Below are 25,020 nucleotides of genomic sequence, written 5' to 3' on the forward strand. Positions count from 1 at the left end.
GCATCCTGTCATTTAAACCTCTATTGCTCTTAAACTAAAAAACTTTGATATTGCCCACTTAATGGTGTGTTGCAGTACTAATACACCTGCTGTATTATCATTACAATGGCACATGAAACAATAAATCCAACTTGTCAGTCCAAAAAAAGTACCGCACGAAATAATTCACTCACCGCATTCAAAAACAGCTTTGCGGCTTTAACTCCAAAACGACACGACGTAAAGAAGAAATGTTTTCGCGGGTATGTTAGGCATTGCGTGCTGTACGTGCTGACGAAATTTGACGTACATAACGTGAGTGGTTTTCAAGGAAATCTCAGTGTTTCATCCGTCCCGCGTTTCAATCGTCCCGCCTCTCCCCTACTCACTCTCATTTTCTTTCAACACTTGAAACACATTCTTTCTTCTGTGGAAAACACAAAGTTAGATGTTTTGCAGAATGTCTAAGCTGCCATTTTCAATGACAAGGTCCAAAATAAGACAGAAACAACATGTTCCAAAATGAAACCTGGTTCTGGTTATGGCACTTACACTGTCATTTTTTACACCGACCTTAAAGATGCAAGACAAGAATCGCTATTATGACATATTTTGAGACAGAATTTATTTTGGTGGTATTTTACCAGCTGAGAACTCGTGAAGAGTTTATAAAATGTGTAAAGGAGTCAAAACAGCGGCAGGAATCCCTCCATCACAAACACAAACACAGATCTGCTGCAAGGAGACGGCGTTTCCAGCGCCTGTACTGAACTGCAATGGGCAACATCGAGACTATGACAAGGCATCACATCCTGTTTTTGGTTCCTTTAGATGTCTTTAGTCCATGTTGCGTTCATATTTCAGTCGAATCACATCAGAGTTTGTTTGAAAGGGGGCCGAGACCCCATGAAAAGTTGAGTTTCGGTCCGTTTTAATCCAACCAAACCTACCAAGTGTGAACACACCCTTAGAGGCTGTTTACACGACACCGCTTTCAACTAACGTAAAAAAAAAAAAAAAAAAAAAAAAAACGGGTTGCAAAATGCAAGTTTTTGAACACGGTCTCTGTGTAAACAACAAAAACGCGAATCTCTGAAGATGATGACGTCATGCACATTGCGTATATTGTTTTCAATCTATAGTGTTTCATCGCCATCTAATGGTCTGGCAGCAGAAAACAGTGTTTTTTATTTGTTTACGCGAGTCTGTGTGAATGGGGATCATTTTGTAAAACTGTACATGAAAAACTCAAAGGAAAAAAGTATCTATATTAAGCATACCGTTGTCGTGTAAACATACCCTCAATCTGAAATTATTGAAATGGCTAAAAGGTTTTTTGTTTAGATGCATGTGTTTTTTATATATAAAATGAACGTGCAAGAGGATGGATGTAGCTGTTTGTGAATGAGGCATTTGAGTTTTTTGGCTTCTCTGTAGAAGATTCCATGAGTCTGTAAACGAGTTACACCTATAGGTTACCTTACACCGAAGGGAAATTAAGTGCTTGTATGTTAATTACCAGCAGCTGTTGGTATCAAATATGAAGCAGATTGCAGTTATATACTTAAGGATGATCCTGTCTGTTTTGCCAGTCTCATTATCCTTAAAATATCTGGGTGTAAACAACACTCAGATATAGTTTAAATCCAGAACCTCCTGCTAATGGATGTCAGTGAGCTTGAAACTGGTGATAGACCAAATACAGCAAGACTTGCCGATTTGAAATAACAAGTGCTGGCCATCAAACACAATAATCCCGTACACTGTCAGAAAAAAAAAATAATAATGGTGCATTTTTGTCTGAATGGTGAAATCAATAAACTTCATGGTGCGCATCAGAATACCAAAAAGAATGATAATAATTCAGAAGAAGGATATTTACAAAACTATGTAGCCCAGGAATTGACTGGCCATCCATCCACAGTGTTTCCCTGTCTACAGCTCGAGACACTGAAAGGCTGCAGACATAAAGACACAGCAACAGTGTCATCTGCTGGTTCATAAATGACACACAATCTGCACTTACTTTCAAAGGACTTTGAGACAAATCAGCGTCCAGCAGAATTAATAAAGTGAACAAACAATCATAATAAGCACAGATGACACATCAACACAAAGCTGAAGCTGCCATGATAAGTGACATGAAAGTTGTTGAGCCGTAAATGTCATTTGACTAATTATTACCCATAATAATGCACCTGAAAGTCATTCACTACAGCAACTCTGGCCCTTTCCCAAATGGCACACTCGATGTGAATTACCAGTAGAGTGCTGGAGGGATGACGTACTTTTGTAGGCCAACCTGAAGCAACACTGGTTCTCTCAATAAAAACTCAATATGATTTTTCCACTGCAGAAAATCAGCTCTGAGACCAACATAAGTTTGTTACACGTAAAACGATTGTTCATCATGATGCATCTGTCAGAAGTGCATAGGATATACACAAACCACCACGGTCGCATGACTTCAATATTAAGTTTCTGACAGCTTATTCAGACTTTATATAAATAAATAAATAAATAAATAATAATAAAAATAAAAAAAACATTATCCTTGAGATTTTGAGTTATAGTTTGCTGTAGTAAGGCTGTGAAAGTCACCAGTAGTTGAGTTTATCTGTTCAGATGATGACGTTTAATGACAACCTATCACATTTAGACACTTGATAGCAGTCACCTTTTACAAGACAAGTAAAAATCACAAGGGGTAAGTTGAATTTTATGCTGTATAGTAAAACGTGAAAATAAAACGTCTAGAGCTTGTGTTAATCGCAGACCTTATTTCAGACATTTAACCAAAAATCCATTCAAACACCCCATTGACTTAGGGACAGTGGAAAACAGAAGTGTTAAAATGCAGCTCGTTTCCCAGTTTTGCCCTATAGAAATATGTCAACCCTGCAGGACTGTGTAGGGACTGAATGTCCATGCTAACCAGCCAAACACTGATACTTTATTCTTAAAGGATAAGATAAAGTCCAACCTGACAGCATTTTTTTTTTTTTTTTTTTTTGCTAAAAATCACTCAGAAGTATTCAAATGGTTACATGTTAACTTTAATAATGCTATTTGCTGCATTACCATCATGTCAGAATTACATGATGGAAAGTTTCTGGATTGTGAAAAAAATGCTTATGTCGCAGTTTTCTGAAAATTTTATATTTTAGCCTAAACCATCAGACTTACAGAAAACATTTACCTTATGGAATTTATTTTCTTTACATTCTTTCTCCCATCAACCTCACAAATCTCAGCCTAACAAACTCCCTCGGAATTCTGCTTTTGGGGGTGAAGAAGATAAGGCTCTGTTTTGACATTTAAGATATAGAGGTGATCCACGGAGCGGCTACACAAAACAAGTGAACCTTCTCTGTGACATTCCTCCATTTCTCACCCATATCTGACTATTGTCTACACTGAAAAAAATTATATGATCAATAAGTTAGGACAACACATTTTTACATTGCTTTAACTCATCAAAATAAGTTAAGCAATTTTCAACTTTTTTTTATACGTTATACAAGATTCAACCCATTCTTTAAGACAGTTTAATGTAATTTAAGTTGAAATGACTAAAACATCCAAGCTGATTGTACTTAATTTAACTGTACTAATCAACCACATGAAACATGAAACAAGAAAATTTGTTACATTTTTATATAGCGCTTTTCTAGGTACTCAAAGCACTTTACATTGAAGGGGGGAAATCATAAACCACCACTAAACAGCATTTTCAGCAAGAAAAGGAATGTTCATCATTGCAAACTTCAAATGTTGTCCTGACAAAGACATTTTTAAAAGGTTTAAACAATCGGAATATCTCGGCAATGAAAACTTGTACATGTTCAGGTCTGGAAACCTTATCTCTATTTTTGCTCTATTTTTCCCCTTTCCTTTTGCACCACCAACACTGTTTTGTCTTTAAAAGAGCACTTCTACATTAACAACAGACATTGAGCTGCACTTTTGAGCCCTCACTGTCTGTGCAAAGATTTGTTTAAGATTGTTTTGTTAAGATGTGGTATGTAGGTGTTGTACATCTCATCTGAGATTTCAAGTTATTTATCTGATTATGCCACTATGCTTTCAGACTGAGGAGGAGGAAGAGCCAGAGTTTGTCATTTCATCACTGACAGAGACAGTACACTTACATTTATGCATTTGGCAGATGCCTTTAACTTATAATACCATACATTTTAAAAGTATATGTGTTTTAACATGATATGATTAAAAGATTCACATTAATATTATTATTTAAAAGTTTTGCATTAAAAAGAAGGGAAAGATATGAGAGTGAGTAAACCTATGGGTTTGTCTGCAAAGCAAATTTCAAGTATTTAAGCATTATTGTTGTGATGTCAAGTGACTCCAAATTTTGACTGTGAGTAACTTGCAGACTTCTTAGGGCATCACATTGTGTTATATACATATATTTTTATTATAATTTTTTTTTTACAAACTACTGAGCTGCAGGATTTTGGGATTTCATAGGCAGCAAAGGGATTCATTAATGCTGCCTTCAAAACAGAATATTGCGTAAACACTGGATTCAGACGTGCCTCAATGCCTCCTACTTCAGCATTTTACAGGTTTTGAACAGAGCCAAGAACATCAAAGACAGAACCTCAAAATAAAAGCTAACAAAGGACAGTCTAACAAACCCAGCCTTGTTAGAAGGATATCAAGCTGACTCAACAGCGTGGAGCAAGACAGCCCAGGATATGTTTACACAGAATTTCTCATGCTCTCTGATCCATCAATTGCTTCAGTTTTGGCAGGTTAAACATAATTAGATAAAAAGCATGTTAGAGCGAAAAAATTCGATACATACCAGAAAAGTTTAAAAGTTCCGAAACATTCTATGCATAGGAGGAATGAACTTGCAAAATAGCAGGGTGTTCAAATACTTATTTTCCTCACTGTATATATATATATATATATATGTTTGTTTGTGCGTGTGTGTGTGTGTGTGTGTGTGTGTGTGTGTGTGTGTGTTATGCTTAAGACTCTATTTTTTTCTTTTCTGTGTATTTAACTCTTGCTATGTAGTTTATCATTATTTAAAAATAATAATAATTAAAACAAATATATATATTAACTTGTTTTCAGTGAGTCACGGTTGCAAATCTGGTCAAAGAAGTTTTGTAAATGTATACCTTGAAATGCAATCTAAGTCGCTTTGGATAGAAGCGTCTACTAAATGCATAAATGTAAATGTAAATGAAGATGTATTTGAGAACATTTTCTGACTGAGATAAGGAGCTGAAAGATTGTATCCGGTTAGTTTTGAGTGTTGGGTTTCTTTTTGACTTAGAGCCAGATGAGTGAACCTCTGTAATATGAGTGGGAGCACAATTCCCCCTCTATCCTGTGAAGACAGATGTCTCCCAGAGAGCATGTGTTTCTGGATGCTTTCCACTTTGAGAGATTAGTTACACAATTATTCATGAAATGTTCTTTGCATCTATAAAGCAAAGGGGCATAGAAATGAACCCCTAAAGGCATTATGACAGAACTCAAACATAATAAAAAGACACTTTATATAGTCATATTTCAGCACAGAAGATCTGAACGTTGCGTTGACTGCTAAAACATCCCACCAAGGCTCATAAGCCTTGTGTCCTGCATTACCCCAGCATGCCAGCACAGCACAAGTGCCTGTATGAACATTCAGGAGGTGTTAAAGTATCAGATAAATGCAGGAGTTTGTGTCTCAATCACCTGTGATTGTGTCTGCAGCACTGATCATGATCTCCACTGTTTACTTTAGAATTTAAAACGTCTGCCACAATAAAACATGTCAATTCAAAAAGGCAATACACATTTTTGTAAGAGTTCCAAAGATTCTGCCTGGGCCTGCTGTTGAGTTTATGTGTCATAAAAAAAAAAAAAAAAAAACTTTATTGGACCAATTCATTGCACAATAGGTAAGTAAAACTGTGTGAGCTTTGGTTTCTGGCACTGGTACCAGTACATTCCTGGAAGAGTTTACTTTTGCCTTTTAAAACGGTAAAAATCATATTATAAATGCAGTAGAATTCCAGATATAGGTTAATGAAACACCGTGAGGTGTTGGATGTTTGAGAGAATCTCTTAATAAGTCAAAGGATGGGAGGTATATAAATATTCCATGCAATCCCTTTATTTAATGGATATTTCAAGAAAAGCTGAGACACAGACTAATGGCAAATAGGTTTGCTTTTTGAAATCCCTTTTAAAGCCAAAGAGGGATAGTCTGACATTGTTTAGGGCAGAATGATAGAAGAGAGGGGTGAACAAAACGTGTCAGTAACAGGGTGGGCAAGCGGCTACTTGTTGTCAGCTTTAGGGAAAATGCGCCTCTTCATAGTTAGTGAGTCAGAAGGAGTGTAGACCGAGACTGCCGAAACTTTCTTCTTCCACTCAGCACATATCTACCAACTTCTGAAAAACAAAAAAAAAGATGTTAGTCATTATGGCATTTTTAATTGTTCTCCTGGTATCAGGAAACACCACAGGTAAGACATTTCAGACATTTAGTTCTTCATAAGTTAATTGATGACTTCCCTTGCATAAATGTATTATGGTTCACCAAATTACTTTAAAGAAGTGCATTTATTTTGATGTGTTGACTAACATACTAAAAACTCATATAAAGTACTTGATTATAATTTTAACTGCAGTGTGGGTTTTGAAATTACATTTAAATGTACCCAATTGCAAATTCATTGATCATATAATTTCAATTATATTCAAATACATGACATACACGTTTCGATAGATATTGCATTAAAGTATATTTGAAGCTTGTCGTAGGGAGCGCAGGGAACAACCTAACGCGGGGTTAAATGTCACACGGACCTTTTACATAATTAGTCAGGGTCAAGCAGGTTGTGTTTCCGCTCTTTTTTTGATAAGTTTTGATAAGATTTTGTGAAGATACTGGACAAACAGTGTTTTGACACCATGCAAGTTTCTGAGTTTACGTCACCAAACGTAACGTTTGGTGTGTACGTCACCAAATCTAACTTTATATTACCTTAATCACTGTCTTGTTGGCTAAAACATAGCACCATTTTGAAATATGTCAGCAAGTGTTAGCTAGGCTTAAACTATTTTTTACACAGCGGGGTTAGTTCTAGCACAGTGTTAAACCGCCAAGTGTACAACTATAATGCAGTGAAAACAGGAAGCCACACAACTTTTCAGGTTTGAGTATTTATTTATATATTTATTTTGCCACATTTACCTTTGTTGGACTTTCACAAGCAATGTTGGAATTTAAATGTCAAAGTATGATTTTTTTCCACATATGTTTACTATGCTTGATCACTTGTTTATTTATTAAGAATATACATTTTTTCATGCAATAAACCCTTTAAAATGTGCTTTTAAGCTCGTTTCTATTATTATTACTGTTATTATTATTATTATTATTATTATTATTAATAATTTTGCATGCAGCTGCCACACACAAATATAATTCAATTGCAATTACAATATTTTATGATTTTATTTATTTATTTATTGCAAAACTGTGCAGCCCTTCCTTATATCTCCATCCATGATATTGATCCATATAATAAGGATGGTTGGATGAGGGATGGATGTATGGATATCTATCTATACATATGTACAAACAATATAAAACTATACAAATAAAATAGTACTGAATAAGTGTTACAACTAACCCCTGTGTCTGTTACAATTAACCCCGCATATGGGGCAAGTTGTAACATTTGCACTTTCAATGCACCTGTACGAAAATGGTAGGTCCTAGAAAAAAAACTTTAAGTGTCCGTTTGTAGCAGAGGTGTATGTTGCCTGTGTAAATAAAAAAGATTAATCTAACTTAATTATTATTATTGTTTTAATAATTGAGCCAAAACCAAAATCTTTAAATCCAAAACTAAAATCCAAGACCACGTTTGCAGCGGATTCACAATCCTGCTGCTGGTCTGTGCAGTGGTTTTCACACGGCTTGTGCTCCTCCCCTGGGCGTTTCAGCGCTTCTAAAAGAGCTGCACGGGCACATTTTTCTAAAAGATGTCTCGCCCGTGTGTTTCTGGATGAGGGCGCATGGTCCATCTGCCTAGCCTGTTCGGGCTTTAATCACGCCCAGGCAGTGCTCGTGGATGATCTGAGGGTTAAGGTGTGGAACGACCCGATGAATCTTCCTCTGGCCACACCCCCCTGCACATCGCAAGCCGTGGAGCTTCCGGATGAGCCCGGTTCCTCTCGGGGACCCAGTATTTAATTCGGGGCTCCGGATGATGACGCCAAGTAACTCACAGCGCCTCAAGTCTTGCTCGATTCTTCTGGAGATGAGGATTCGGCTGCGTTGCCTCCCTCGGGAGTGCCAGCGTTGCCCGAGTCGTTTTCAGAACTGATGGCCATGCTTGCCCAGGCAGCTGAGAGCATCGGGTTGGAGTGGCGTCCTCCCCCGAGCGCTCTAGGCTGGATGATTGGTTTTGGTTCCAAGGGGTGGTGCGTGCTGTTACCGGGCCCCAGTACCTTTCCTCCCGGAAGTGCATCAGGAGGTCACCAGGTCATGGAAGTCCCCGTTGACTTCCCGTGGCTCGGCGGCGTCCTCTGCCTTCTCTTCCCTCGATGGGGAGGCGGCCAACGAGTACACTTGGGTCCCCCCGGTGGAGCGCGCTGTGGCGATGCAATTGTGTGATCCAAAGCACCCCTGTAGGTTTTCGCCCATTCTCATTGCCAAAACCTATAGAGCTGCGGGGCAGGCCGGCTCCGCTCTGCATGCCATGGCCATCCTTCCAGTCCATCAGGCGAAGGTGTTCAGGGACTTGCACGAGGGAAGAGCTGACCCGGGGCTCATGCAAGAGCTGCTCACTGCCACCGACCTCGCTCTACGGGCGACGAAGGTCATTGCGTGATCCCTGGGTCAGGTGATGTCCATCTGTCTGGTCCAGAAACGACATCTATGGCTCAACCTGGGGTGCGTTTCCCAAACAACTACGTAACTCGCTGCTTAACTATCCTAGTACGATGTATCGTTGAAGAAATCGACTAGCTGGCCACGTCTGTTTCCCGAAACTGTATTGTTCGCATAATGGTGGTTCAACCACGTTGGTTTATGATGTCACGCACGTGGTGGAGTAATAACTTCTATTATTGAATCTGTTTGAGATCGAATTAACGCTAGATGTTTGCTATAAATTACAGACATGACATCTGAGGACTATTTCTCATTTTTCTCAGTTATTTTGCTTTATTTCCAGATTCAATCATAGGCTCGTTCTTACATAGTAGCACATTCGCACATGCGCAGTCTTCAAAAACGGTGCTTTAAACCTCTTGACAAACTAAAAGACGTAAATGACATTTACGTATTCTAAATAAAAGACACAGGAAATTGTATTGGAATGTCAGCTTATTTTGCTCAAGATAAGGATTTATTAAGTCCACATGTCATGCAAACTAGAAACTATACTTCTAACCACAGGTCGAGAGCTGTCGTTCCAACTACACAACTTTGCGATGCTGTTTGCGAATGTTCGTTACAACGATGGTTTCGGGAAACACTGACTTGTTGAACTATGCTGACGATGCTTTTGGGAAACACACACCTGTCCGATATGCTGGAGGCTGAGAGAACTCGTTTTCTCACCTCCCCCACATACCAGGCTGGGCTCTTCGGCAGTGTGGTCGAGGACTTCACCCAACAGTTCTCGACCACCCAGAAGCAGACTGAGGCGATAAAGAGGCCGTGGATGGCAGTGTGTGATGCTATGTCTCACCACTCTCGTCCCCCTCTGTCGCCAAACCCCTGTCAGAGCAGGCCCCCGCAGAACGCTCGTCCTTCCCTGGCCTCCTCTGTCAGGATGCGGAAGTTGACCACACCCCCACACCGGGACAAGGAAGTTTCTCTACAACTTATGTATGACTACAATGTTTGAAGGAAATTTTCATGCTGTTAACAATGTAATTAATTGTTTAGCATTTTTACCATATAGCATGGGTTTAAAAAAAATTAGACATTTGAAAACCTTTTATTTTATTTTTGATGTTCAACCTTTGAAATTAAGGAATTATTTTGCTTAGCATATATTAGGTTGTCAGAATGCAATATTTCAGCCAATGCTAACATTGTTTTATGATACTTGCAGATGAAAAGGTGCTGGATGCTTTCCCAAACCAGACAATGAATTGCAATGAGAGGACTGTCTTACAGTGCAACATCAGCACATCAATGGAGTTTCAAATTGTTGAAATATTCTGGGCAAAAGAAGCAGAAAAAGGTTTTAAATGTGATCCAAAATTAAGCAACAACCCTTCAGGATTTGAGTGCAACTACACAAGGGAAGCATTAACATTAACTATTTTACATCCTACACCAGCAAACATAGATGAATATTATTGTTGTATAATGACGACGTCTGGACATGGATTTGAGAAAATCAACGTTTCTTTAGGTCAGTTCATTTTCCATTATTATTATGTTCATTTATCAGTACAAAGTTGCATGCATGATGCATATTTTAATGAATTCATGAATATTTGAATGTACGAGTGAATCAATCACTTAATATGTAGAAAATGCTACATCCCTATGAGAAACTTTAAAAAGTAATATTTAAAAAAAAAATTACATATTTAAAATGTGTCAACCTTCTTTGTATTTTTAAAACATTTTTTATTCAATTTAACAAAATTAATTTTATTTCAGAAAATAAAAACATCACATCATTAACCCTGGCAACTTGTGTTTGTAAATGTATTTACGCAGGAGAGTGCAGTGGAGAATTCTCCCAAAATATGACTGGGCCCGGACAAATGGAATGTAGCTTTAATAGTGTGTATCCGGAAGGAATAATAAACTGGTTTCATTACGACAAGAACGTGACTTCCAACTCTAATATCAAAAGCCTGAAGAACTCGGATGGAACATTCAACATCTCAAGTATCCTAAACATTCAAGACAATGAAGAGAGATATAACTGCTCACTGTGGTCAGTCAAAAATGGACGATACCTTAAAGATCAAGAGTTTGAAGTGGGAGTGGAAGCTGGTGTTCATTTAAGTCAAGTTAACAGGACCAGTACGCAGAATTGTTTATCATGGACTCTTCTCCTTCTTGCCCTGATGTTTTCATTGAGAACCTGTTTGTCTTTATAATCTTTATAACTCAACTCCAACCCAAATATCACAAGACCTGAAAATAAATAAATAAATAAATAAATAAATAAATAAATAAATAAATAAATAAATAAATAAATAAATAAATAAATAAATAAATAAATAAATAAATAAATAAATAAATAAATGAATGATCTGGTGGGTTTAAATTTGCAAGATAGACTGATCATCTAATCCATATTGTCAGGGGAAGAACTGACTGCCATGCAGAAAATCTAGATCTCTAGGGGAATGTAAGGCTATGGTAACACTTTACTTGCTCATGGATGCAGTTGGTCTGACACTCCCAGCCATGTTGGCATGTCTTATTGTGAGGTGAGGGTTAAGTTATTTCTTGATTGGGCAGTCTTCATTGAAACTCATTTGACCTCCTAAAGAGAGAGAAAGAGTGCAGAAAGACTAAAAGCTGTTTAAAAAAATAAAAAAAAAAATAAACTAGCATCTGGTTATGGAAGCTATTGATTTGGTAACTCCTGATTTCTAACTGCAAATAGAGTCTAACTATATATTATCTAACAATTTACATTAACTATAAAACACAGCATAAAATACCACTACTAGCTCGATTCCTGAGAGGTCAACTAAAGCATTAAAACGCTGGTAAAAACTTACCAACCAGTGTGCCTGAGAAACACTGAAATGAATGGGGTTCACTCTTCACAGACATCAACAATCAGCTTTTACATTTTTTTAAATTTTTTTTATCAAATAATCAGCATACGAAACTCAACAATGGTGACATTATTCGTGCTGCAGTGCATGATGGGTGCCATCATACAAAACTCACTCATGGCTCCCAGCATATATTGTGGCATTAATAAATTATGAAGCTAAATTATTTTACTCTCTCTACTCACTTTTCTCTCTCTCTCTCTCTCTCTCTCTCTCTCTCTCTCTCTCTCTCTCTCTCTCTCTCTCTCTCTCTCTCTCTCTCTCTCTCTCTCTCTCTCTTCAGTCGTATTCCATGATTCTATGGCCATCTCTCACCATACGTAAGAAACTGTCCATACATTTTAATGGCAATATTTTTTCAGGTAGGTTGCCAGGTCTTTCCCAAATCCTCCCCAGTACATGGCTTGAGTCTCTCTCACACACACACACACACACACTCACACTTACAGACAATTTAGCGTCTCCGATTCGCCTAAACTGCATGTTTTGGATTGCGAGGGAAGCACCCAGAGGAAACCCACACAGACACAGGGAGAACATGCAAACTCCACACAGAAAGGACTCAGCCAGAGAGCTCAGCTCAGCCAGAGACTCGAACCAGGGACATCTTGCTGTGAGGTGACAGTGCTACCACTGAGCCTCCCTATTCTTTTGCTATTTATATTTAAATATGTTTTGATCATCGTTGTCACCATTGCTGAGGTTTGTGAGTGCTGATGTCTAAGAGTGTATCCATTTTTACATAAAAGATGTTGTAAAAATGTTCATTCTTCATGTTTTCAGTGTTAATGCATTACAATACTCTTTCTATTACAAAGGTTGGATTTTTTTGTGTGTTGTTTTTTTTTCTATTCATTAATGCTTCTATTTTTTTTAAGTTTTTAAAGCAGTTATTTAAATCACTTTAATGCAGTCACATTTACTACCCTTAAAGCAGACATGTTGATTTGTTTTTTCATGATCTCTTTCTTTGTCATTGCAGAAATGTTCTCTGAAAAGGCTATTATAATTGCATTAAAAACATTAAAAGTCAAGGGTCAAGAGCCCAACTAAAGGAAACACTGATCACCATAACAGTGACTTCAAAACATCTGTTCAGATGTCTGTTTAGGAAAACCGATTAAAGAAAAACGTCCATATACACATTATGCATCAATTACCCATGTACCTTTGTGTGACAAATGCTGTCAGCTATTGACTGTTTTCTATGACAGGAATGGGGTCTTCCTCAAGGAGTCGCTTATCAGATTCAGATATCAGTTAGGAACGCTGTGCAAACTATTTAGCTTTGTGATTGAATTGTTTCTCCTTGTTTCATTCTGTATTTTGTTTTTGAATTAGTCCATTTTTTTTTTTAAATATGCTGTTGGTAAAATTATATGTAAATAAATATATACATATGCTTTTGTTCCCATGAAGACACATTCTTTTTTTCTTTTTCTTTTCTTTTTATAAATGCAGCTTTTGGCTTGTGGTAGACAATCAAATTTGACCCTTGTTTTTTAAAGGGATGGTTTGGATTAAAATCAACCTAGGGTCCTTTGCACTTTGCCCTTTTGTACTACTGTAGAAGTTAAATCGGTAAATGGGGGGAGTAAATGGATTGATTACATTAAACCAGTACGCTCAGACCTCTTTTGAAAGGTTATTTTTCTTTTCTTTTTTAACTTTTGGAATATGGCAACTTTTGGAAATTGCTATAAGTAATAGCTCCCCATGTTCTGTTGTATATAGTTACTGTTAAGAGGAGGAAACAAAGCATTGGTAACACTTGTGAAATTTGTTTCCAGGCCTGAGAGAATACACTCTGTATTGATAACTGTTATATATATTATTTACATATTTATTATTATTATTATTATTATTATTATTAATACTGTTTTGGTATATATGTAATTGCATAAACTTACAAGTGTCTTTGATTTAGGAAATTACTGAAGGCCTGCTTTCTGTATTTGTCCTTAAAAAAAAAAAAAAAAAAAAAGCAAACTACCGTCAAACTGAATAAGTCACAAACATACAGTCCATATAATTTTATTGGAGAGTATTGTACCTCTAGCCATTGAATGATTTTGCATGCCTTGTCTTAATGCTTCAGCACTCTTTGACATCATGCCCATACACACAGATCAGTGATACCTTCTTTCCCCACTTCACAAGCCACCACAAAGGTTTCCATCTGAAATCCCATAAGTACTCAAACACCCCAACCCGTTCTCATCAGTCTGCGTATAAATAACACGACTTTACACTTTCAAATTGCGTGCAATGAATACGCCAAAATCCAATTTTGCGTGCATATGATACGCCAATCCTTCCCATTAACTTCGGTGGAGAGCAGATGCGTCTAAATACCACGCATCACCTTCAACTGCAATGACGTCACCAACGAGGCTCAGTTCGCCTGCACCTGATGCGCGTATCGTAATCGTTACACCTTCAAACAGGTAAGTAAGGGCAGCAATCCTTTTTTTTGTAATGAGATCACGGTGTTAACTGTATTATTTTAATTATTTCAGTGTTTCTGTTACATGGGTCGCGTCAAAATGGCAGCGTAATGCGTTAAAATTAGTTGTTAGTGGAACCGTGGGCTGCTCCGTTAGCACAGCTGGTATCCTACCATTGACATTAGCCTAAGCTAACTTCTGCTGTATGCATGTTGCAGTTTGAAAGAAATAAAAAAGTGTTTTTAATCATGTTTTGACATGGCTGATGACAGCACTACAAATCAACAGAGTGAATTAGTGTTTGCTAAAGTTTTTAGCTAAAGTGGCATGGTTAGCCTAAGCCTACGGAACCCCCTAGGGGTCAATATTAATAATGTGGACTAATTAGTGCGCATGGAATAATTCAGGCACGCGCAGACATTACTAGTTGCTTTGCAGATGCATGATTCTGTAGGGTTGGATTAGACTCCTCTCCCCAAGATATTTGATTTCTAATGTCATCATATAAAGTGCATTTTACCTAAATTGCACATTGTTGGTTTGGTTGCTTCTATTTAGGGCTGTGAAATGATTAATCACTGTCCATAATTATTTTGTATATATATAAATACACACACATGCATGTATATATTTAAGAAATATTTGCATATATATATATATATATATATATATATATATATATATATATATATATATATATATATATATATATAATTTGTATTATAAATAAATATTTTATATATAAATATTTTTTTCTTAAATATTTACATGCATGTGTGTGTATTTATATATACAAAATAATTCTGCACACTACACACATATATTATGTGAACACAAACTTTTATTTTGGATGTGATTAATCATTTCACAGCCCTACTTCTATTGCTCTCTTCATTTGTAAGTGGCATTAGATAAAAGCATCACATGATTAAATGTAAAGGAAAATTAAGCAAGATTTAGACTAGACCCTTTGTCTGTGAGTGTGGCCTTGGTAAAATAAACAATTGAATACAGAAATATCATTATAGTTACAACCAGGTTGAAATGAAAATCTGCATTCTCCTGCAAATAGTCAGACACCACTATCCTCTACCGGAAAATTAAACTTTTTAACCTTTACCCTCATATCACTGATGTGGTCCAAACTTTCCATTCAATTATAATAGTCAGCAAGTTTGAGTTGCAGGCAGATCTCAGATCTAACTGACACCTTTATTTTTGGTTTAAGTACAATGTCAAGAGGAAATAAGAACAAACTAGAAGCTGTTCTTCAGCTCGGGGATGCATTTGTTGAAGAGATACAGGCAAGTTTCATACTTGTTATACACAAATGTGTAATTAATTAACTCCAGTTAGTTAATGCCTATGTTTCAAATTCACCCATCTACTTTTCATTACATGTGCATAAAGAAACGTAACACAGAGTTACAAACTCAGAAGGCTGAAGTCACAGGACAATCTAAAGTGACCTGGTGGAAGAGGGACTGTGATGGGCAGCGTGTGACCACCAGCAAGCGGAGGAAAAAAGCTTCATCTGCTGGTTAGTGTACATCTTATCTAATTTATGTCAAATACTTCAAATGGAGAGTGATGATGTGTGATTTAGAGTAGGTGCTGGTTTGATAATGCTGTTGTTACTCAATATTCTGTATGCTTGCACATTCATAATGTAAATTATGGTTTGATAGTAGTACATAGATAGTACATAGGTTTGATAGTTTCCATGTTGCAAGTTTGCCAAAGGTTTCAGCTTTTATTTTTGTACATCTGGCAAAGAGTTTGAAAGAATTGTACTCTAATAAGAATTCTAATGGGGTTTATATTATTTTTACTTTCAAACAGTTGGTACCGGTACTTCTGCATGTGCTAGTTCCACCATCACAGCTTCATGTACTAGCTACCAAGATCCTGGTAAGTAGAAAAACTACTTTAAAAAACACTTTTCATAATATGTTATGCTTCAAATGAAAACAAGGAGTTACGTAAAAAGGAAGCCTCGTTATACATGATCTTTTGCTATGTTTAGTAACTCATCTAACGATGTTCCTTTTCTAAATGCTTTTTCCACAGTCCCCTAACATGCCTCAAATATTAGAGTTACCACAATTTGGTTCATCAAGCCCTGTCAACATGACAGAAATAGGAACACTTTAGACAATAGCATCACTGTTTCTCAGAAAAATCACATGGTTGTTGTTTAGTTTCACAATTAAGTGGGCAACACTACTGACAGCCAGCACCTACACAGAATCTTAAGGGTCATGGATTTGATTGCTCATTTCAAACGATCCTTTCACCCTCTGCCTTCTCTGCTATCACTGGACTGTTTTTATTTTTCTCTTTCTCTCTCTGAAGATTTTAATATGCAGAGGCTTGAGGACCTTCTACGGGATTCAGAGAGCATTGATGGGCAAGATTTTGCTCAGCAGCCATCTTTGTCCAGTTGGTGTCAAAGACAGAAAGGGGTCCAACGATGCTGGCAACAGGCGAGGCCACAAAACATTCATAACTTGTTGTCAGCTGAGAACATTGTCCAGATAAAGTGCAACCACTGTCACGTGACAGAAGCCATCATCCGTTGCATGGAATGTTTGCCCTCAGAGTGGTTTTGTGCAGACTGTGATCAACTGGTACATAAACGCCACACTCTGCACAGTAGGCAGACCACCATGTATGGCTTTTATAAATACATTCCCCCAACAGAGTTTGTGAAACTCCATGATGATAAGTACATCATCTGTGAACAAGGTTGGTGTCTCTCTTTCAGTTGATTTGCAGTTTTTCATCAACACACAACATAATTCATTATGTTTTCCAAGTACTTGCTAACAATCCAAACATTCTTTAATGTCATCCTGATTGTCCTTTGCTCTTTCAGATTGTTTGCTGCCAGCAGCCTTTCCTCAAAATATATGCTCCTGTGACACTGGAGATGTTGCAATCTCTGTTGGTAGATCCATCATACTGGTTTCCATAAATGGTAGGATTGGGTAAAAAAATATTGTTTATCTAACATTACTTTAGTTCCTTGTTAGTTATTTGTCTTTCATGTGCTCTCAGGCCGTTATAATCTTCACGTTCCGGTGCTAACATGCAAACATTGCAATAAGCAATGGGCTCCAGAAGTCAGTGACTTTGTAAGGAGTGGTTACTGGCCCGCTACCATGCAAGCACAGACACTTTTCCACCAAGATCTGTTCCATTCCTTTGAAGCTATGAAGACAACAGCTCCAGGAATGTCAGTGAAAGCCTTCACAGCAATGTTGGACCAGAGAACAAAGCGGTTTGGAAGAGTGAGTGAAAATTTGAAGCTGAAAGACAAATGCATTCGTTATTATAACGAGGTTATAAGTTATTATAAGTAGCTGTAAGGCTAGACAGTATGGCAAAAAGGGTGTTCGAGTCCAAACAGGGCGCAAATTCAAATATACCCACATATGAAGTCAAGTTCCACAAGTGGCTGTAATATTTCAGGTTACTGAAATTAACTGAACTGAAGACCATATTAGACAGCATTGCCAATTGCATCCTTTTTTTGGGTTTGAAAAGGTACATTGACAAAACATAAATGGGGTGACCTTATAGTTCATTGTCATTTAAAGTTGTTCTATAAATTGTTTTTCAGACTGGCAAAGTGAATGCAGATGCTTTTCAGAGGAGCTTTCTGCAATTTGTGTACTGCAACTCTGAAGAGGACCAACTTCTGGAAAAGGAGCCATTTGTCTGTCCAGCCTGTAGTCCTGAAATGGTGGCTGTTTCAGTGGATGGCAACAGAAAACTCTACAGGTTCCAGAAAGCAAACCAGTGAGTTTTGTGTACATATTAAAAACAGCCAATGTAGTTAATGTATGTACTTGCTATTAACATTATAATAATAATATAGTTCTCATTTTATTTAAAATTAAGCTGTTGATACTGTAGCTGTTGAATATAATGTCCATGTTAGACTTTGTAACCTTGTTTCTAAAAAAAGTGTCATATAAATACAATTATTATAATTTATTATTATTATGTAAAACTTCTTACTACAGTGGTTATCCAGAATACATTTTGTTGTAGGAGTGAAGAGCCAGGGTTCTTTGATGGAGTGTTTTTATCCCAAGACTCTGAGGTGTCCAGTTTTGTTGAGGAAGTCCGGGGGGCTGTCAAGAGTGTAAGTTTTCAATCAGGCTGAGCAGCGGGTATCTCTGGCTTATTTTATAACTAATTGGAAGTAAAGTTGGAAACACTGTAGTCTTATTAGGTGTTCAGATGAGGGAATCTTTGATCAGGTGTTGAGATGGCAATGGTAGGTTGCTGATGTTAGCGATGAAATCGGACTTTCACAAAGAGTGAAGTTGCAGAGCTGGATGAAAAAATACAACTAGATTCTAATCCAGAGGGCACAGTATATCTATAGTATTGGTTGCCGCACATACAGTATATCTGACACAATTTCTGACAAAGTTAGAGTCTATTGCAATTATCCTCCTGCATGCTAAATGGCAAATAATTTCAATTGGTTTGTTATACTCCAGGGTGTTGCAGATGGAAGATGGGTCAGGCAATCAAAGACAAAATCTAATCAGACTGTAATTGTTGGTGTGTGTGAGTGTGCAGCCCTGCTATTTAACTTTTTACTTTGGTAGACGGCAGGAAGAGCGATGTGTGGGGACTCCCACTGGACAGCAGCAAGAGAGACATCAAAGCAGGCCAACAAGTTGGATGAAGAAGGTGTGGAAATTGCTGTATGCAGGCATGGATTCCTCCTCAAAGGTTGGTATTGGTCTTGATAAATTGCAATGAAAAATATTTGTAGATGAAACATCTGAAGCCTATTCTTCATCATTTCATTTTTCCAAAAGGTCTGAATATGTATAGAGGAGAAATCTTTGCATATCCAATGTTTCTCCAAAAAGAGTTCCAGGCTGCTGCATTTTTGGCCATGGATGTGACCTGCCGTTATGTGCCATACCTTGAGAAGGTGTCAGAGGCCCTGACTCATCTTCAACCTCTTAAGAAAATGAAACATTGCTTGTCCGTGATGCATGCCAAAGCCCACAATACAAAATGCGAGGTGATGCTTTTAACTACTTTTACATTTCAGAGTGATGTATCCAACAATTAACGTAAAGTACCACAATGAATGATGTTGTGACCCAAACAACATCCCAGGAGTGTGTTTTGATTTGTACATGAGCCCCTATGTGCTTTCCTGTACAGCTGGTGACCTTGGGATTTGCATCAATATTGATCACCCTGTTGTCCACCCTGTTTAACAAGTCCACTGCTTCCTGTAGATTATGTGGAATGCAAGGAACCAGGAAGGTGCCGGAACCACTCTTGGTGAAGAAGTGGAGCAAGTCAATAGTTTTCTCTCCCGATGTGCCCTGACGACAAAGTACATGTCCAAGTCAGGTTTGTAAGCTTCTTTGCCCCCTGCTCCCCTGCAAATGTACACATTAACATTTTACAATTTATTGTGATTTTTCTATTGTTCTTTACAGTAAGAACTGATATGCTTACTGTCCATGCTATTGGGTGGAATCAACGTAAAGAGGACGGCCTCCACATTGCCTTGTCTTCCAGATTCAAAAAGGTATGTTCGTGTATTGAAAAAGGATGGACTATTTTAAACCGTTAAATTTGAACTTAAAGTCCACCCAAAATGCATCACTTCAGCTATGTATATGTAGTCGAATATGTCATATTAAATCAGGCAGGAACATACTTTTTGGTATTTTATGAAATGACAGTGTGTTGTGTGTTGCTGTTTTGTAGACAGCAGAAAACACATTAGATGCAACAGAGAGCCTGAAGAAGATGCAGGACCAGTTGCATTGCAGTGATGACATGCTAAAGCAGTGGGTTGTTGATGTCAAGCAGTGGGCCAGTAGCGGTAAGGGCAATGTTGTTTTATACATGAACAGTGTTGGAGTAATTTAGTTGTAATGCATGTAGCTGTAGCTTAATGTTCAATTATGATGTGGGGATGGGCACTATTTGCAAGTCATAAGTCTTCAATTAGTATTTTGACTTAAAGAAAGTAAACATCTTAGCAATGAAAACAGAATGATTGGTGCATGTTCATGCAAATCAGACCAAAATGGAACAATATTATTTGAGGTAGGAAATGACAGACCAAGCAAAATGTGCCAGTAAAGCCCAATTTATACTTCTGCGTCGAACTCCCGCCGTAGCAACGTCGTAGGCTGTGTGTAGTGTGCGTACCCTGACGTGCAACTCTACAAAAATGTAACAACACGTCAACTCTACGCGAACGCAAGCGCTGTGATTGGTCTGCTAGGACCGCTCCCTCTGGTTTCACATGCTCCCTCTGCAAGTGTACTTGTGCGTCAACACGGACAACGACGCAGAAGTATATATGAAAACCGACGCGTAGTCTGTAGTGTAGTGGCTCCAGCGTAGGTCCGACACAGAAGTATAAATCAGCCTTAAGGCTCCATGTTTGCAGCATTCATGCATGCTCCACTTGTAATTCTGATATTTTCAAAAGACACTTGTTGGTTCTCATTATTGGTGCAAGTATCTCAGTTTTCTACAGATCTAGTTTCTGTTTCCAATGAGAAGCTATGAACCTAAGGATTTGACTTTTTTTCTTAATCCGCAAGAGCACCACGTGTTACTTCTGTCAGTTCAGAGGATATCAGGGTTTTTTTCATCTTTGAAAGTTTGGCCTATTGGTGGAGCTACAATAAAGGTCATGGGGTCACCAAATTCGATGTGTGGAATGGATAGGGGACATAATCCCCCATCAATGACTTTCATAAAGAAAGACTGTGGACTATGGACTCTCATAAACACACTCTTGAAAAGTGATGATAATAAAGATATCACACAGATTAGATGCCTATGCCTCTTGGCCTATGTTGCTTGGTCCCTAATTCTTGCTGAAACATGCAGTCAGTGTCCAGTACGGTATGAGAAAAACATACGAGATAGACATTTCTGTCCAAATTAAACATTGTCCTAAAGTGTGTTTGTTGCACACTGTCAAACTTAAATGTTTGAAACTTTTCTCTTTCTTCTTAACTTGAATTTAGGAAATGCAGCAGCCAGTTCTGTTGATGCTCGTGGTTTGCAGATCTCCATCGACACACTCTTTGTGAGCATTTGTCAGAAGAAACACTACCTTTATAGACAGAATGGTATGTATTAGTAAATGTAAGTGATGTAGATGCAAGTTATATTGTTTCTGTTCATTAAATGTCATGGCAGCTCTTTTGTAATACCATTGTTTTTTGCTCTTATTACAGATCGCAACAAAAGGCGTCAGAAGATTACTCAGAAGATTGCCCAAGAAAAGAAGCGCTTGCTAGATGAGATCCAGAGATACAACAAACAACCTGATGGTGATCCTGTGGACACACAATCAGTTGTGCATAAACTCTCCAACAAAGCTGCAGAGAGCATGATCTGGCCTTGGCAGGAACAGAACACAGGTTTTGTATTAATATTTAACTTTGTGTTTATTTAAATGTATCATCATCAAATTAGTTTATTAATGTATAATCTTTTCATTCCTTCAGACGGTATAGACATTCTCACCAAGAAGAAGCTTTTTGACCAACTAATGCTGGTCTCACGACTGACAGAAGAGAAGCAGATCCTTGTGAAGGAGATGATGCAGCACTGTCAGTACCTTAAGGACTCGATTGCAAAGGTCCAGACACTGATAGCCACCATTTCAGATTGCATAAAAACAGGAAGTAAGTGTATTGGCTCAAGAACTAAGGATACATGGACTTCAAAGATTATTTTATCCAATTATTATTTTCCAATTTGACTTTGTATTTAACATTTGTTCTAACATAAGCTCTCTCTGATAAAATGTTTAGTGTGATGGTAATTCCATTACTCTTCATGTGTGAACTTTTAGGCTATCCCAATGGATTCACAGAGGAGGCATCCAAGGGCCTCATCAGTCTACTTAAGAGAAGACTGTATAACCTTAGACTCAAGCAGCAGACTGTAGCATGCACATACAGAGGCATTCTCGAACCAACTCCTAGGCTGGTGGAAGAAGATGAAGGGGAAATGGAGGAAATGGACTGGCAACGTGACCTCAGCTCTGATGATGATGATGATGATGAGCTGGGGACTCAAGTCACTTGACTTAGGACTCAAGTCACAGTTGTAATCCCTTTTGCTTTGACTTGTACTTTGATGACTTGAAAAGGTTTCTAAAGTCTTGACAAAAGATCCTGTTTTTGTAAGTGAGTTAGATTGAAAGTGACAGTGACTCATCAGTTGTTTGTTTCTGCAGTTATCCGTATTTTGCTACATATGCTCTCAGAGTGTGTGTGTGTGTGTGTGTGTGTGTGTGTGTGTGTGTGTGTGTGTGTGTGTGTGTGTGTGTGTGAACTGATAATGTCTGTAAATATTTGCTGATACCTGTATATATACTGTATGTACGGAAACAGAAATACAAATTTGATTTGTCATCAGACTATTGAGTTGACTTTGGCTCATCACACATCAACCCTTACAAAAAGAGAGAGCTGGGAGCTTTCAGATTCAACCTAAACTGCCAACATTTTGAACATTAGAGGTCACAGTCACACCAGGTCACATATTAAGATAGATATATGAAACTTAGGTCTACATACTTTACACTGATAGTTAATGGCAGTGTAATATACTTCAATATTGACTATGTAAAACCATTGTAGTTATTGTCTAAATATATATATATATCAACCATATAATTAACCACATGTTATACATATGATCGGTTAGCAGGGTTGGGTCAGATTGCTTTGAATACAAACAACATGGCAATATAATCAGTTATGCAATTTACCTTTTAGCAACAGCCCAACTTGGAATATCATTTTAAGAAACTCAGTGATCTGAGGCCATGCAAAGTAAATGTCATGACCATATTCATCTGATTATCAACTCATCCCATGGTAAGGAGCAAGCAACATATAAGATGTGGAGACTGTTCATAACAGTGTCATCTTCAGAGATATGTAGGAAACTTTATAAACAGAGATATTGAGGCTACTACATTATATAATCCAGACCATGTAGGAACATTCAGGTGGTTTGGAAGAGCTAAAGCATGCCAGAAGGGGCATATAAAATCCCAATATATGCCCCTGTGTCAGTGGTACCTTCTCACCCATGCCATGAGCACTGATGCACAAATATCCTAACTTTTCTGGAAATGGGGTTTGCAGTTTCTCACTGTGATAGGTGTTGGAAGGGAGAAAATGTAAATAAAAAACTATTTGCCCTTTTCTGTAGAGATCAAAAAGATCTTTAAAAGATCTTTAAACAGAAATAAATGCAGAGGATACAACAGGGCCAACAGTATGTGTAATGAACTCTTGTTTTTAAATACCAATAATATTTTTACAAGTACAAGCAGAGATGACTACCCATCATAGACCATGGTCTTTTAGTGTGCGTTTTTTTTTAACCATCATAGCAGCATTAGCATAAATAGATATTCATATAAGCCGTGTGTGCGTGTACTTTTACAACTATCTTTGTGAGCAAAGTTTGAGGGTCAAGAGCTGGTTTTAGGGATCAGGTTATAATGAGGATTTTATTTGGGCAGGTTTAGGGTCAGGGTTCAGGTCAGACACTTAGTTGTGATGGGTAAGGTTAGGGTAAGGATCTAGAGATTGCATTGTGTCAATGAATGTCCTCACAAATATAGATACAAACGTGTGTGTGTGTGTGTGTGTGTGTGTGTGTGTGTGTGTGTGCGTGCATGCTTGTGTGTGTGTGTGTGTGTGTGTGTGTGTGTGTGTGTAAATCTGTTTACACAGTCAGAAACAAACAAAAAGCTATATTGAGTCTACGTGCTCCCTGAAACTAGACCTGAGATGGCTTGTGTCCGTGAAAAGAGAAAATGAAAACTTTGTTGTATAGCTGAACCAAATACATCGTTGGAAAGGCCGTGACCTGGAGAGTAACATATGTTAGTATGAAGATTCTACATGGCTCCTGCTTTGAAACACAGACCTTTGAAACGTCACCTCGGTGCATGTTTAAAGGCTTATAATTCAGCAACAAAAGGGGCTACAGATATGGGACCAACTGTTATAGAGAGCTCTTGACATGAGTATAGGGGGCAGTTAACCAAAATATGGGGGCAGTTAACCAAATATGGATAAAATATGGGTTAATTAATTTGACCCTATTTAACAATTAGATATTTAAAATCTCATTACATAGATGTGTTTACCATCCCACTAAACCCCCCACTGTACTCCCAACTCACTGTTTACAACCTCCAATTGAAAGAAAAACACTAATGTTTTAAAAACTACAATTCCCTTATATCCACACCATGCAGCTTGATACAAATAGGCACTACAGTTGTAGTTCTTCTGGTCTGCAAAGTAGGGTTGTAAATTAGGGTTGTAAAAAGATATATCTGCTGAATATATTAAATACCTACTACAGTCAAACTAGTAATTACACTGCATCTAGATGATCTATGTTAACAAAAAGTAGATATGTTGGTTTATTTCAGATATTTTAGCCAAAACAGGAACGCGGAAACTCCGCCCACAACATAATTGCACTTCCGTAACCTTATGCTGCCAAAAACTGAAGAAAAAAAGTTTTTTTCCAAGGAGAACTTATTAAAAGCGATAGCCTTAAAATGAACATAACGTATTTTTGAGTTATCAATTTGTTTTTCTGTGGAGAAATGTTGAAGATATCATTAAAAAAGCGGGTGTCTGTGAAGAAAATACTTCCGGGCGGAAGTACGTAATGCAAGCTACTACCATAGCAACGAACTAAAGATACAACCAGAGCA

General features: G+C 37.7%; 1 protein-coding gene and 1 long non-coding RNA gene across 2 annotated transcripts; both read left to right on the plus strand.

The window, feature by feature from the left end:
• The first annotated feature begins 6,335 nt into the window (after window positions 1-6,335).
• Window positions 6,336-13,162, plus strand: LOC308693388. The gene is made up of 3 exons (XR_014030445.1): window positions 6,336-6,476; window positions 10,089-10,394; window positions 10,709-13,162. It is a non-coding gene; the product is annotated as an uncharacterized lncRNA (long non-coding RNA).
• A 2,307-nt stretch (window positions 13,163-15,469) lies between these two features.
• LOC308696401 (uncharacterized protein) lies at window positions 15,470-21,775 on the plus strand (the record flags this gene model as incomplete). The annotated part of the gene is made up of 15 exons (XM_081375115.1): window positions 15,470-15,541; window positions 15,648-15,777; window positions 16,593-16,985; window positions 17,116-17,217; window positions 17,298-17,530; window positions 17,863-18,041; window positions 18,297-18,390; window positions 18,866-18,992; window positions 19,082-19,293; window positions 19,517-19,634; window positions 19,724-19,815; window positions 19,998-20,115; window positions 21,281-21,385; window positions 21,494-21,684; window positions 21,767-21,775. 15 exons carry the CDS (start codon window positions 15,470-15,472, stop codon window positions 21,773-21,775), a joined length of 2,175 nt encoding a protein of 724 aa, XP_081231241.1.
• Between the last annotated feature and the right edge of the window lie 3,245 nt (window positions 21,776-25,020).

Source organism: Scardinius erythrophthalmus (assembly GCF_964197995.2).
Source record: "Scardinius erythrophthalmus genome assembly, chromosome: 1".
Classification (NCBI taxonomy): Eukaryota; Metazoa; Chordata; class Actinopteri; order Cypriniformes; family Leuciscidae; genus Scardinius; species Scardinius erythrophthalmus.